Below are 15,632 nucleotides of genomic sequence, written 5' to 3'. Positions count from 1 at the left end.
TGGACATGGGCCAAATCTCTGTTCTTGAACTCATCTGAAACCTCAGCTTCTCAACTGAATATCAAGTTACTCTATAAAGGCTGTATCAGTACCAGGGCTGCAAGATGCTTTGCAGTTTTAAGATTTCAGTTCTGTGGTCAATTACTTGGGAGAATGTCCTGCAGAATTTGAAACAAATGCCTTCTCAAATTAGAGACAGGGTTGCCCACAACTGAGATGCATCCTGGGATGCTGACTGTTGGAGGTTGTCTCTGTGGGGGGGGTGGGGGTTTCCAGCAGATTTTAGTTTTTGTAGACAATTATTTTTCAAACTGAAAAGCTGCAGCAGAAGAAAAGCAAGATGACAGAGGCATCTTAATAACTCTGGGATGTGAGCAGTTCAAACAAACACTTTCTCGAAGATTAAACAATAGGGAGCATCAAATTGAAGTTAATAAGTTTGTCACAGAGCAACAGAACTTGGGTTTTCAAAGAACATTTGGGAAGCTTGCGGAAATATTTAAATATCCTTTTCTTTCCTAGGATGAAAATGAAATTTTTTTTCTGGGCCAGCCACAACATCCTTCCCTCTGTACTTTTACAGGGTAAATATTCCAAGCCATGTAAATCCAGGGACAAAGCAAAAGTTTGACTGTGTTGTGTTGCTATTCAGAATAGTCCTATCTGCACTGGTTATATTTGCATTAATTTCCAGGAAGCAGTGATAGATATGTGAATATGTCTCAGATATGAAATGATCACCTGTGTGGCAGCCACAATGAAAACGCACTGGCTGATGCAGGTTTGAACATTTGTTTTTCCTTTTTAATTATGTGGGTTTTTTTAATTTCCAGATTGTCAATGAAAACAAAACTTCATTGTAAACAAACAGATATTTAGGGGCATATTTTTAAGGTGCAACATCACAGGACTCTGCAATGCTTTGGATCCAAAGGAGGACGCACATAGTACCTGCTGGCACCTTCTTAAATTAAACATACCTACTCCTGGGATCATGCAGCTTATTTACTAACAATATTCATGGACTGCCCCAATCTGATGGGAATGCTGATGTTTACTCTGAAACACCTTTTTCCCTTCCAAAATACTAAATTACATCTAGCACATAATGGGAGCAGAATGATAAAAAAAAGCAACTCAGCCAAGTAGCGAGCGGAAACACAGCACAAAAATCAATTTCAGACACATTATGAGAAGACAGTCAGTACGTGAATGCACAATCTTGCTCTCCCACCCACATAACTCTGTACTAATACTGTAAAGGAGAATATTTGTATCTCAGGGTTGACATGAGGGGTCCCTGGTGCTCTCTAAGCTTGCTTCTTTTTCTGCAGAGGTTTCATTACCCAAACTAGGTAACATCATCAGTGCTAGTAAGGAGTGCAGTTGTAAACTGAAAGTACAACATGTGTACATTGAGATTAGCTGAGCCTCCCCCCCGTGCTCCCTCCCCCCAACACACAGTGACAACAAACCCTCCATCCTACCACACCATGTGAACCAACTACACCACACACCGGCCTCCCAAGTCAATTCTGCATAAGTTCACAGAGATTATATCCCATTCAAAAGCCTAACAGCCCACGGATAAAATCTGTTTTTCAACCTGTTGGTATGGCTGGCTATACTCCTATATCTCATACCCGATGGTAGGAGAGTAAAGAGATACCGTCCAGGGTGTGAGTCATCCCTGAGAATTTTCCTCACTCTTCCAAGGCAGCGAGCCCTGGCGATGTCATCCAGTGGTGTCAGGGGACAGCCCACAATGTCTTGTGCTGTGCTCACTACCCTCTGTAATACTTTCCTGTCCGCGGCTGTCAGACCAGCATACCAAACCACAATACCATAGGAGAGGACGCTCTCTATAGTAGACCGGTAAAAGAGGGTCATAAGCCGTTGTTCTACCCTGTTCTTCCGCAAGACCCTAAGAAAGTGATGCACTGATGATATTACCTAATTTGGGTAGTGAAAAGTCTGCAAGAAAACAAGTTAAGCTCAGAGAGCGCCAAGGACCCCACCTGACTCTGTCATAAATCTCTGAATGTTTCTTTCAGCTCTTCTTTTTCTCTGGAGCCAATCTGCCTTTTAGTCTTCTTAACCCACCACACCATCTATAAGCCTGACATTCTTTCTTTAATTCCATTTCTTTGGATATGTCACTTAGCCTCAAGACGTGCCCCAGGACCAAACTGGGACTTTGAAACATAAATGTTCTCTCCGGATTTTAAAACTTGACTGTGCGCCATCAAGTGGATGTCAACTTTTAGTAACCACACAGTTGGGTTTTTCTCCATCACAATCTGTCCCTCACCTGGTCCGTCACCCCTGTTCCTGAATCCATCCACCTTGCTGCTGGTCATTCTTTTCTTCTCTTTTATCTTTCCCAGCTTTACAGCCTGGTCTCTGCTTTAGAACTTATGGGAAACGTTATTAGCTGCAACCCTTTACTAGAACAATAAAGCAATGATGTGCATCACTTTGCAGATTTATAACTTTCCGGTTAAGTTGATAATATTTTTTTAAATCCCTTTTTCTGAGAAATCAGATGGCTGGATAAAGCTTTAAAAAGTGCAGGTTTGCTATTTTATTTTTTATTTTTGTACATTAGCTAACTTAATTGGAAGAACCAAATGGTGAAAAGGAAGCAAAGAAGAGAGGCAGAGGGAGACAAGTTGAAAGCAATGCAAATGTGTTTCTTGACTTGGGCTAAACTAGCTTCTCTCTGAATAAAAGTAAGAGGCGTTTAAATAAATAAGGTTTTCTCTTCTTTTTTTAAGTACTGTGTAATTGCCTTTTCCCTATTCTTGCCAGGCTGGCAAATGGTTTTAAACCTTTCACCATTTTTATGCACCTTTAGCTTAATAAATTAAGAATATATATCTTTGTAATGTACAACATACATTTTTGCAGCAGCATGCTCTGTGTCTACTGTTGTTCATCTTTCTATTATAAACTGTAGCTTAAAGTTGTATAAAGTTATAAATTCTATTTTTTTCATTAGGTAACTGGAATTTGCATATCCATATTATATAGATAGGCGTCAATTTATGACCTTAATTGGGGTTGGAATTTAGGATGCTAAGTGATAAAATCAGCATGAGACTGGACTAAGTCTCCCTTACTTGTGCATTCATCACAACCAACCCGATTCCTCTGAAGCCACAAAGAATTCCCAGTGGTTCACCACTGAGTGTTCGAGCAGGTGCCACAAGATTTTTCCAAATGGGACTGTAAACCGTAATATTATTAAGTAATTCCGTAGCATAGAAATACCTGAATTTTAGTTGCAGAAGAATGGGCTTATTTGGTTGCGGGATGCAGAAGTTATAATAAACACTACAGACTCATGTTTACCTGACCTATACAGGTAGTCGTCAACTTACAACAGTTCATTTCGTGACCAAAGTTACAACGGCATTGAAAAAAGTGACGTTTTTCCCACTTACGACCAATGTTTCACTTGGCAACAGAAATTCTGGGGTCAATTGTGGTCGAAAATCAAGAACTACCTGTACTCATTTAAAGGGCCAAGTGGCAGCATAGACCAGCTTGCGTGGCCCATGTCATGCAAAAGCACCATTGGCACCAACACAGATTTAAATAAATGGAGTTCTACTAATTGCTCCACAGAGATGAACACTCTTTGAGATAATTCCAGATCACCGATATTATGCCTACTTACATAAAAATGGGTAGTACTGGATGTGTGGCAGTACAATTTTTATAATCCTCCCTGAAGCTACATCCCAGGATACATCCTCCCGGATAATTACCATGCACGATGACATTAGTGGCCCTCAACACCATTATGTGATTCCCTGGAGTGCAGACAGCATGCTTAAGAACCTATTAGATCTTAGAGGGGCCTCTGTGCCTTCAGGATTGGAGGTTCTCTTCCTTTGTTGAGGAAAGCTGAACTTGAGCAGGCTGTAGTAAGTATCTCAGCAGAACTAGAAACGTTGCCGTGTGCTACTGATGTTGCCATGCAGAAGGTGGCAGGAACAGCTGGACACACAGGGAGGGACAACAGATTCACCCTGGATTATTTGCTGGCCTCACAAGGAGGTGTTTGTGAACATGTGAACTCCTCCTGTACAGTACATGTGGGTAAATAAATGCAATACAGGTAGTCCTTGAGTTAGGGCCATAATTGATAGTCGTAAGCCATGACAGTCATAAAGTAGGTCACGTGATCGGACCCTCTTTCGCAATCGTTTTCACAGTGGCGGTTAAGTGAAAGTGTGGGTGGTTTAAGCAAACCCATTTTTCGCTGTGGATCATTTTTTGCTGGAAACCAGCAATTATGTGATTGTAAAGGTTCCCCCGCACATGCGTGCTAGTCATTTCCGACTCTAGGGGCCGGTGCTCATCTCCGTTTCAAAGCCAAAGAGCCAGCGCTTGTCCGAGGACATCTCCGTGGTCATGTGGCCGGCATGACTAGACGCCAAAGGCACATGAAACTCTGTTACCTTCCCACCATAGTGGTCCCTATTTTTCTACTTGCATTTTTACGTGCTTTCGAACTGCTAGGTTGGCAGAAGCTGGGACGAGTAACAGGCGCTCACTGTTACGCGGCACTCAGGATTCGACCCGTCAAACTGCCGACCTTCTGATCTACAAGCTCAGCGTCCTAACCCACCAAGCCACCGCGTCCCTCTATGTGATTGTAGGGTACTACAAACAGCCATAAAAGCAGGGCGGTTGCCAAGTGCCCAAAATGCAGTCATGTGAATGCAGGGAGAAGAAGAGGAGAACATTGGAAACTTTGAAACCATGCCTTTTTTTTTGGCAGAAGAGTCTGTTATAAATCGGATTGTCCATAAGTCAAGGACTCCTTGTAAGAGCAAAACCAACAATGAATTAGTCATCAAAAGGCCGCCCTTATGGATAATATCTGTCTGATTCAAACACTGGTTGTTGACAGGCCAAGAAAGCCCCAATTTTCATTCTCAATTCTTTCTAACCTGTTGCTAATATATGTTTGTCTCAAGCAGGGCTCTCTACATGCTGAAATGCCAACATCTCTTGCCTGCCACAACTGGACAAGGCAGGCCAGTGGGTACCGTATTATTGCAATACCGCCTCACAGTATACATTACATTTCTCTTTGGACAAAGTAAAAAAATGGGGGATCCTAGGGGCAAAGCTGAACCTTTGATGTTAACAATTTAGTCTATGTAAGTGTTATTATTTCAGTCACCTGTATAAGTTGAAACTCTGAATGATTTATCTCTTATCTCCATTTGATGTAAGGTCAGCCATAATGTGACACTAAACCTGTTTGTTCTGCAAATGCATCAACTCTATTCTTGTTTAACCCCCCCCCCCCCCAAGAAGAGTTAACGTAAATTAAACTGGGAGCAAATCTCTGTTTCAAATAAACTTCCTGAACATTGACTGGCTTTGATTTACAAACTTTCTGTTCTTCCAAGGACTATTTCCTCAAGGAAATTTATATAAGACTTGTTTCAATCACTTTCAACACTCTCAGCTCTTGCTAGTTAGAAAGCCACTTATGTCTGCTGGCCAGTTTGATCTTCTGTTACCACTTTGACTTATTGCTCATGGTGAGTTTTTGCCACCACAATAGGCATTTTATTAGCACTATCTTTCAGTAATTACAGAACAAAACCACAAATTATTTGTAGAAATTCATTTTAAAAGGGCTTTTTAGAATGCATAGCAAACTATGAATGCAAATTCAGAAGATTTCGATAAAATCGGAAATATCCTGCTACAGTAAAAAATATTATTTGCCCAAGACAAACTCTTAATTTGCAGAATTTCATATTACAAGTTTGCTTTAAGGTTATTTAATTCAATTACTTGGAGCGAATGAAGTTGTGAGATCTCTTTTTTGGAAAAACCATGCTCCAGGAGAACTTCCTCAGTATGTTCTCCTATCAAAGGATCTCTCTTGAATGAAGGTGTAGCTGGAGTTCTGGATAAAAGGGGAGACGGTCTTGGACTTATCTCCGCCTGATCATTTTTAAGAAAAGAACCCCGCTGTTCATTATGGGGATGAGAGGCAGCTTCGTCAAAAGTTAGCACTGGGGTCACACAAGCATCAACGCCATTAAAAATCTCACACCATTCCGCTTGGGATTTCTTTCTGAAAACATCTGCAAATATCTTCTTCATTTCAGCCCAATCTGAGAAGCTCATCTGTGGAGGAAGTTTCTGACGATCCAGTCCCAAACCTGGAAATTTTAAAAATAAATATATAGTCCAATTTAATGAAATGGGTGTTTGCCAGCAAGCTGTACTGAGCAAATAATATGTATTGGGAGCAACAAGAAATATAAGGGAAGACTTATATTTGGGGGAAAAGTTAAAAAATGTTAATGCCTGCTAATACACAAAATCTGCCTACACGGTCATGGCGCAGATGTTATTAATCTGACACAAGACTATTGGCTTAACGAAAACATTACTTCAATATTCAAAACTATTTCAATCATACATATTAATTAACGTGACTCAAACACAAATTTGCTGTGCTTCTCTGGAAAAATGTGGAGATACCTACAAGGCCCTTTCCGTAACAATTGCAGCCTAAAGCTCTTTTTTATTGTTATTCAAAGCAGGGATAGCAATATATATGTAGTCTTTGATGTACGACCACAATGGAGCCCAAACTTTTGGCTGCTGAGCGAGACAGTTGTTAAGTGAGTTTTGCCCCATTTTACGACCTTTCTTGCCACAGCTGTTAAGTGAATAACTCAGTTGTTGAGTTAGTCACGTGTTTGTTAAGTGAAGCTGGCTTCCCCATTGACTTTGCTTGTCAAAATGATATCACGTGACCCCGGGACACCGTTAAGTATGAATCACTTGCCCAATGTCTGAGTTCTGATCACGTGACCATAAGGATGCTATGATGGTCGTAACTGTGAAAAATGGTCATAAAGTCACTTTTTTCAGTGCTGTTATAACTTTGAACGGTCACTAAATGAGCTGTTGTAAGTCAAAGACTACCTGTACAATAAAAATCATTTCCCACTGATAGCTGGACCAAGAGTAGCGGACAACCCAATAGCTCCTTGTCAAACAGACACTACCGTATGGCCACGAGAGTCAATTCTTCTGCTCTAAAATGCTTCCACCTCAGCCAGTGGCAATAACTAGGCTGCTTTGGCTTGGAAGCTAAGTAGCTTTGCAACCACTTCCCTACCAGGCCAAGACATTAAGGTACCAAGAAATCGCCGGCAGTCAAATTTGAATCAATTTTCCTTTTTTAAATGCTTTCACAGAACCTACGAGATCCCAGAATGGATTCCCTGGGGCCCTCCTGAACAACAGACAACCCCCTGACTATAGAAATGAAAGAAGCACTAATCTGCCTCTGGCACCAGGATATTTTTGTCATTGTTACATACCTCTTTGTAGCTTGCTTAATTTCTTCTGCATTTCCAGAAAACAAATTAGTATATACTACATAGCTTTGTTCTTTAAAACTAATTTGCTGAACTCTTTATTTTGAAGAAAGAAACAAACAAACAAAAAGCTCTCAGCATGTTAAGATTTGAAGGGAAAACAAAAATGTCAGTTTTTGTTGTTCTGAAGCCTAGCTGCCTAAAGCAAAGTAAATAAATGCATGTACATGCCCATTCATTTGCAAATTGCTTTTTACTAGCCAGGCAATTTCCAAAGGGAGCAATGCATTTAAAAGCAGATTATTTCCCATACAGATACAGAATAACATGACAGTTACTAAACCACAAAAAGTGTGTGTAATAGGTTCTAATGTATGTAATAAGGTTCTGAGTTCATTTAGCATGTTTATACTTTTCTAAAAGAATTTCCATTTACAAGCAAAAAATTATCCAATATTTCATGTTGCACTGCTTTTAATACAGTTATCCTCTATTTATCTGTGGATCTGTTTTCTAGATTTTCCTTAAAGCCAAAGGTGGCACAAAGTTTATTTTTAACAATGCAATTGGAAAGGTAAAGATGAAGTGTGTTTATTAAAAAGATACACAGAAAAACACCAAAGTTATTGGGAAAACCTACAGTAACTCAGTTCAGCAGATAAAACAATTTCTAAAACCCTCACCAGAAGCAACAATATAGCAACAATAAACTCACTGATTCCTAATTTTAAGTTTCCCCACTGGTGAAATGAGACATTTGCTTTACACCCAACTATGCAGAGATGCTGATAACCATACAGTGATTATTAAAATATTTTAGAAACACATGGCATCAGTCCAAAGTCTTTTGCAGTTCTTAAAAGGATTAACTGGTACAGATTAACTTACCTCTGATGAACTGCTCATAAAAATGTGGCTCCAGTGCACCAACCGCCATGAATTTCCCATCCGAGGTCTCGTATGTTTCATAAAAAGGGGCTCCACTGTCCAACAGGTTCTCCCCACGTGCCCCGTTCCAGAGGCCCACTTTTTGAGATTTCCACAGAAAGGAACTTAGATATGCTACACCTTCTACCTTAAAGAGACAACACAAAAGCAATTGTGTAACATCCTATGCAAAGATGATGCCAATAGGAATATATAGCATTGTTCAAATAAATATTCTTTCTTGTGGGTGAAGTAAATGCCCTCATCATTCCTCTTCTTTTCTCAACATGGAGGAAGGTCAAAAACATTAAGATGATGATCATGACGGCATGGCTGCCATCTTGAATTTTTTCACATCCTGTTTCCCCAGTGTTTTCCGGAAATTCTATCAGCAAAGTTTGTAATTCTGGCGTATATTCTTTTTCACATTTATCTCCAATTACTGCCTTTCTATTCTTTAGCTCCCTTTGTCTCCCTTTGTCTCCCTCCGTACCCAATATCCTGCCCTTGATATTTTTATTGCCTATATATTTATTGCCTATAAAGTAATTGCCTATGGATCAGCAAAAGCTAAGGACAAACTGTATACAAACTCTATTGCTAAAGGAACACTACAAAGTCTCATTAAAACATTTCTACAACAGTTAGAAAACTCTGTAACTGAAGTGTACATTCTTGGTACAGATGTTGATCCTGTACTAATGCACGTTTTTCAAGAAACTTTTCAAGAAAACATGCTCAGTATTACTTCAATATCACAGACACATAGGACAAGCCATGCTTCCATTTTTATTAACTACAGCTCGCAATGCCTCACCAGGAATTCAAGAGAGAACTAGAAGGAGGAAGGTTGGGAATACCAGCCACCTGGATTTGTAAAAATAATAAAGGCAGGATATAAACAAATACATAAAAATCACACAAAATAAAGCTGAAATGGAATTTGGACCAAGAAAACGTCTTTAGGGCCGAGGAGGTCGGCTTCCTAAGACAGTCTCTTTGTTCTTCAGTCAATCAATCAATCCATACATACATACATACATACCATGCTAGCGTCAATGACTTGCCCTTTGCCAGATTTTGTACGTTCATACAAGGCTATGATGATACCCATTGCACACATGACTCCTCCACCAGCAAAATCAGCCAGAAGATTGATAGGACCAAAAGGATTTTCATTTCTTCTGCCAAGTTTAGACAAGACACCTATATACAAGAAATATTTGTCTTTAAAAAGTGCCCAGGCAGTTTAGTATCTTTTTCTCTAACCTTTTAAAATGTAAATGGTACTTCCAAGTATGAAATCTGTTGCAATCCAACCTGTCTTTTAAATTTAGATATGTGTTCCCAGATAAGAGTACACTGACAGGATTCCAGTAATGCTGTTTTCATTGTTGTAGGGTATAATAACAGAATCTTGAAAGACTGAGGAACTTTCTCTCTGTCCCACCTTATACTGAACAAAATAAAGGAGATTTATTTGCATTTTTTAATGCTTTTTCAGTCTCTGGGACAGTGTAATCATGTTGGCTGAGGAACGCTGAGGCTGAAGACTACTCATCTTAAAGTTGCCGAGTTTGAAAAACATTGATTTAGCCAAGGACAAAATGTAAGCCAATTCTAGAAATTCTGATGTCATCCTGTAATTAAGGGGTTGGACTGGGCCTGGGTACAAGACCATTGTCAGTTTTGGAAAATCTCTAGTTAACTTTGGGGACACTACTTTCTCTTAGCCCAGCCTAATTCATGGGGTGCTCTGAATTCTTGAAAGAAAGATAGGGTATACCTCTAGTGAATAAACAAATTGCTTTAGTTTTACTGTGCTGAATTGAGCTATAGACTTGCACTGGCTTAAAAACATATAAAAATAAAAACAAAGCCTTCACCATATTTTTAACTATGTCAACTGTAACTCTGTATGTTTTATATATTTAACTTAGAAATTTTCTTTAATGGAGGTTATACAATCACATACCTGACACTGCCAAATAGTTGATATCATGGCCTGCCAGTCTGACATATTTTCCTGATTGGCCAAATCCTGTCAACCTGGCATAGATGAGTCTGGGATTATCTCGAAGGAGGATATCTGGACCAAGACCAAACTTTTCCATGGCACCTGAAGAGGAAATATCCAACTTCTGTGAAAACTAAAAAATTAGATTGACAAATATGTTGTACATAATCAAGAAGAGAAGCAACCTAGAAATAAGGAGAAACTTCCTGACAGTGAGAACAATTAACCAGCAGAACAACTTGCCTTCAGAAGTTGTGGGTGCACCAACAGTGGAGGTTTTTAAGAAAAGACTGGACAGCTACTTGTCTCAAATGGTTTAGGGCAGAGGTAGGCAACCTTGGCTCTTTTATGACTGTGGACTTCAACTCCCAGAATTCCTGAGCCAGCCACGCCCAGGGGAAGGGAGAGGTTTCCAAACTGAGCCATGCTGGCTCAGGAATTCTGGGAGTTGAAGTCCACGAGTCATAAAAGAGCTAAGGTTGCCTACCCCTGGTTTAGGGTCTCCTGCTTGAGCTGGGAGTTGGACTAGAAGACCTCCAAGGTCCCTTCCAGCTCCATTCTGATTGAAAGAGCAGAGTTCATGCAAGACCTCTGCACTTACATGGATCGCCTGCACAGAACGTACTGAAAAAAGCTCGCTCCCGCTCCTGAAATCCCACCACAGCTGCCTTTTCTCTCCCCCGGGTAGGAAGCCGATCATCTCCCCGACTCCCCCGCCTGCCGAAGAAACACCTGGTCGGAAGGGATCTACCAGGACGTCTGTTCGCTGGGTCATCCTGCGCAGCGCGGCGGCGCCCTGAGGTTTCTTCAGGTTCAGCGCGATGGAGCGCTTGCCGCGGCCTAGTGTGTCCGGGCTGAAGGGCGCGTGGGGCAAGCGGTCCACCCGCACCACCCGCGCCCCGAAGTCAGCCAGAATCAGGCCGCAGAGAGGCGCCGGCGCCAAACCGGCCAACTCCAGCACTTGCAAGCCCTGCAGCGCCATCGCGGACTGAGCGTAGAAGCGGCGCCGGGCGGGGATAAGGCCGGGCCGGCTGGGAGGAAACGGAAGGCTGGAGCTGCTGCTGCCGCCTCCTGGCGAGCGCTCGGCTTCCAGAAGCCCGGGCAGATGCAGAGCTCCGGAGCCCGCATCTTTGCGCCTTTGGCTCCGACCTTTCTTCCTCTGCAAGACCACCTGACGTTGCAACTCATTGGAATTGGTTTTCCCTTCCTTGAACGATTTAATTTTAAGCACTTTTTTTTTTCTTCTAACGAAGTTTTTTTTTTAAAAAAATAATAAAGTTGTAGTAACTTGATTCAAAACTTTTTAAAAGATTTTTAAAGCAGAAACTAAAATTTAGAATGTGTGTATTTTTATTGTTTAAAAAATTTAAATCATATTTAAATTTTACAGTTTAAATATTTTAAGTAGGAGGAGGAAGGAGCATTATGTATGTTCTCTACCTGGTGTCACCCATAAAGTAATAAAGGTGGGATGTAAAAAAAAAGTGGGATTTAAATAAAATAAAAATTATTTAGAATAAAGTAAAAGAAGGGAAAGACAAAGCCAAAAGTGCAAAAAAAAGGAAAATATAAAGAAATAGCTTCTGATTTTATTTCAGCCATTGTAAGTATACCCTAGCCTTTTATTCTATGCTTACAGCATAACTTACATTTTTATATAATCTTGATTTTTTTTCTAATCATCAAACTATGTATCATAATTTGATTGTTTTCTCTTTCCTTCAAAATGTCTGTAAGGAGTTTCCAGTCACCATGAAATGTAGATAATGTCTTTTCTCTCATCAAAATTGTTGATTCAGGCAAGTTTCATCATATTTACCATAACATTTATGTTTCAAAAGGGGACAAATTGAATAGTTTGTTAGTTTGTCCAAAGATCTTATAATGTAAACATATATTAGAAAAGAAAGTTGGTACTCGGAAGGCATCTCGTGCTTGGAATAACATTTTGATAAAGAAACATATCTACTCCATGCCACAGTTTCATTCTTTCATCTTGAAAATAGGTGTTGTAATTAACCGCCATGCTTTAATGAGTGTTTTTTAATGCATGGTCCAAAGATCCTGGAGTTTCCCCCAAGACTCTTTACAGGGATCTGCAAAATCAAAAATTATCAGCTCAGCCTATGTTGAAAAATAATACAATGTTAAAATCTCTTCAAACAATCATGTCAACTGGTTGTGGCAGCAAATGTGTCAATTGCAGTTTTTAATACAGAAAATACAGGTAATCCTCAACATACGACCATGATACAGTCCAAAATTTTTGTTGCTAAGTGATAATTTGTTAAGTGAATTTTGCCCCATTTTGCCTTTTGCCTTTCCTGCCACAGTTGTTAAGTGAATTAGTGCAGTTGTTAAATTGGTGACACGGTTGTTAAGTGAATTTGGCTTCTCCATTGACTTTGCTTGTGAGAAGCTCTCAAAAGGTGATCATGTGATCCCAGGACACTCACTGTCATAAATGTGAGTCATTTGCCAAGTGTCTGAATTTTGATCAGATGACCATGGAAATGCTGTAACAGTCATAAGTGTGAAAAACAGTCATAAGTCACTTTTTTCAGTGTGGTTGTAACTTTGAATGTTCAATAAATGAACTGTTGTAAGTTGAGGATTACCTGTATTGATAAAAATATCCTACATAGACAAAAGCTCTTTTGGGGTTTTCCTATGTTTTAAAAGTGTGAAGAGGTGCTGAGAGGAAAAACAATTTAAGAAACGCTGGCTTCAATCAGTGCCAACCACTTTAATAAAACTGGCCCTTTCATTCAGTGAAGCCAATTCCTCATGTCCCTAGGGCCTAGAATATATTCACCATCTTATTTATAATTATGGTGTTTTTACTTTCAGAAGAAGATTCTACATGTAAAAACTAAATTGGGTAGCCTGAATTTGCAGCTTATATTTGCTGCCTGTCCTCAGGTAGATAAATATTTTGGACCAGCATTACTTGCTGTAAAATACAGTACTTGCCAGTAACATGACTGAAGCCAAGCAAAATTTGTTTCTATAGAGTGTGGTGTAGCTATATGAATATTTATGTGCCTGTATATGCACCCTCTAGGTGGCAGAAAGCAGCTTTATTTTTGTTTTCGTTGTCATGTATTTTGATCCAATGGTTAGATGGCCTAGCTATGCTGACTCAGGAATTCTGGGAGTTGAAGTCCATGAGTCATAAAAGAGCTGAGGTTGCTTACCCCTGGCCTAGACATTTGTGTTTGAACATATACCTTTTTAACATTTATATTTTATTTGGTTCTAGATGAAATATTAATATATATTGCTAGTTCGTGTATGATTTGCATATGCTAAATAATTATTTCTTGTCTTGATTTTAAGTAAAACTGAGCTGGCCCAAAATATAAGGCATTTTTTCTTTCTCATATTTTATAGTATAAATGAGACAGATCTTTTATTCTGATGGTCCAGAGAACTCAATCAGTTTTCCACTTTATCTGGAAGTACTGGCATTACATCGACAAGCTATGTACTTTTGCTAATAGCAATCAAACATTGAGGCTGGAGAATTGAATGCTTCATTTTTAGAAATTTCTTCACAGCTGTATTGCTCGCTATCCGGTTCTTTTGGTGTGTGGGAAATGCATGAGCCACATCATCTATCTTATACTTCAGAGGTCCCCAAACTTTTGAGCACCAGGGACCGGTTCCGTGGAGAGCGTTTTTTCTGCAGACCGGAGGGGGCATGGTTTCATGTACTGCCCCGCTCAGGGGCAGGGTGGTGCTAGCGCCAGCGGGATGGTCACCGCTAGCGTGTGGGGGGCATGCACATGTTTACGTACACTGGCCATCCCTTCACGCGGCCCGGTGGCCAAGCGACCATGGCCCAGTAGTGGACCGCGGCCCACAGGTTGGGGACCCCTGTTATACTTTATAAAAAGATTGAATGATTTTATATTATTATTGCCCTTTCAGAGGATTCTGGGTGAATGTTTCCATAGTTAACCCCTTGCTGAAGAAAAAGTCTTCATCAGGATCCAGTCCAAGCCGGGAATAAACAACATGGCGACTGCTTTAGAAAGAAGGTTGCAGCTTATTGAAGAGGAGAGCCAGACAGAAAGATGGCTCTGGAAAAAAAGAGAGGGAGCGCGTGTAGGGAGTGGGTTTTATACCCTCTGGGGCTCTTGAGTTTGTTTCCTGTTCCTGTTTGAGGCTTTGTATTTCCTGTGTCATGCACTTTGACCTGAGTCTATCCCTTTGGCATTTGTGGGTTAATCCTATTATGTCATCTTAGAGTTTGGATGGGGTATGTAGATTTTGGGTGTCTTTGTCTTCTTAATCTTCGAGCTTCAACCTTCCTGAATGGATTATTTACATCTGCATTTCTACAGAGCTGGTTTCTGCTTGGGGGAGGGAGACTTTGAGCTATTAAGAAAAACTGGGCATGCTTTTCTGCCTTTTTAAGATCCTTTGAGGAAATATAATATTCTGCCCTTTTAATATTTCCTTCTTGGGAGTGGGGGGGGGCTGACTTCCCACACCCTCTTAGATAAATTCTGTTCTCTCTGTTTCTGCTTAAGTTATCTTTGTAGTCCTTGGAGGTTGCAGTTCAGAGATAGCCCAGTCAATTTCATTTTGTCTCTTGATTAAAGCTGAATCCTCTTCTCAAAGATCGCAGAGACCTGACTGAAAGGTCCTGATTCTGTAGCATTACCAAAATATTTTGGCTATAGGAGGTGATAGGTTGGTGCAGTGGCTCAGTGGTTAAGATGCTGGGCTTGTTGGCTGGAAAGCTGGCAGCCCATCCTCACCCCAGCTTCTGCTAACCTAGCAGTTTAAAAGCATGCAAATGCAAGTAGATAAAGAGGTACCACTTTGATGGAAAGTAGCAGCACTCTTTGACATCATGCGGGCCACATAATGGGAAATGTCTTCGGACAACACTGGCTCAATGGCCTTGAAACAGATGAGCACTACCCCCTATAGTCGGCAATGACTAGCTGACTAAAATCCACAGGGTCTCTTTTATCTTTCACCTTACAGGAGGTGAACTGTAGGCAGATGTAGTTTTCCTCAGACTGCAAAATTGAAAGGGAAAATGCATTGCAGGAGGAGAAGGAAAACGGTATATAGCTGCTTGGGAAGAATATTGCATTTAGGTGAGAATGGCTGAGCCTCATCTCTCAGCCCTAGAAGAAATTTCATCCCACCCATTGTCCAGAAAGTGAAGGATGACAGATTTTATGTACAGGCAGTCTTCAATTTACAACAGTTCGTTTACTGACCGTTTGAAGTTACAAGAGTATTGAAAAAAGTGACTTATTTCACACAGCCATTGCAGCATCCCCATAGTTACG

General features: G+C 40.4%; 1 protein-coding gene across 3 annotated transcripts; it reads right to left on the bottom strand.

Annotated features, from left to right (window-relative positions):
• Nucleotides 1-5,578: 5,578 nt before the first annotated feature.
• On the bottom strand, nucleotides 5,579-11,924 carry AMACR (alpha-methylacyl-CoA racemase). Of its 3 annotated transcripts, none has more exons than XM_083351975.1 (5): nucleotides 11,050-11,924; nucleotides 10,276-10,419; nucleotides 9,346-9,506; nucleotides 8,262-8,448; nucleotides 5,579-6,200 (listed from the first exon to the last, which is right to left on the bottom strand). In XM_083351975.1, the coding sequence occupies exons 1-5, from the start codon at nucleotides 11,297-11,299 to the stop codon at nucleotides 5,791-5,793; spliced, it is 1,152 nt and encodes a 383-aa protein (XP_083208101.1). In that variant the 5' UTR covers nucleotides 11,300-11,924; the 3' UTR covers nucleotides 5,579-5,790. The 3 variants fall into 3 exon arrangements, with proteins under 3 accessions (XP_083208101.1, XP_083208100.1, XP_083208102.1); XM_083351974.1 differs by having other exon boundaries at nucleotides 10,276-10,450; nucleotides 11,069-11,924; XM_083351976.1 differs by lacking the exon at nucleotides 9,346-9,506 and having other exon boundaries at nucleotides 8,262-8,444.
• Between the last annotated feature and the right edge of the window lie 3,708 nt (nucleotides 11,925-15,632).

Source organism: Vipera ursinii (genome assembly GCF_947247035.1).
Source record: "Vipera ursinii genome assembly, chromosome: 2".
In the NCBI taxonomy this organism is placed as follows: Eukaryota; Metazoa; Chordata; class Lepidosauria; order Squamata; family Viperidae; genus Vipera; species Vipera ursinii.
Note: the sequence above shows the minus strand (reverse complement) of the source record. Positions and strands in the feature narration are given on the sequence as shown.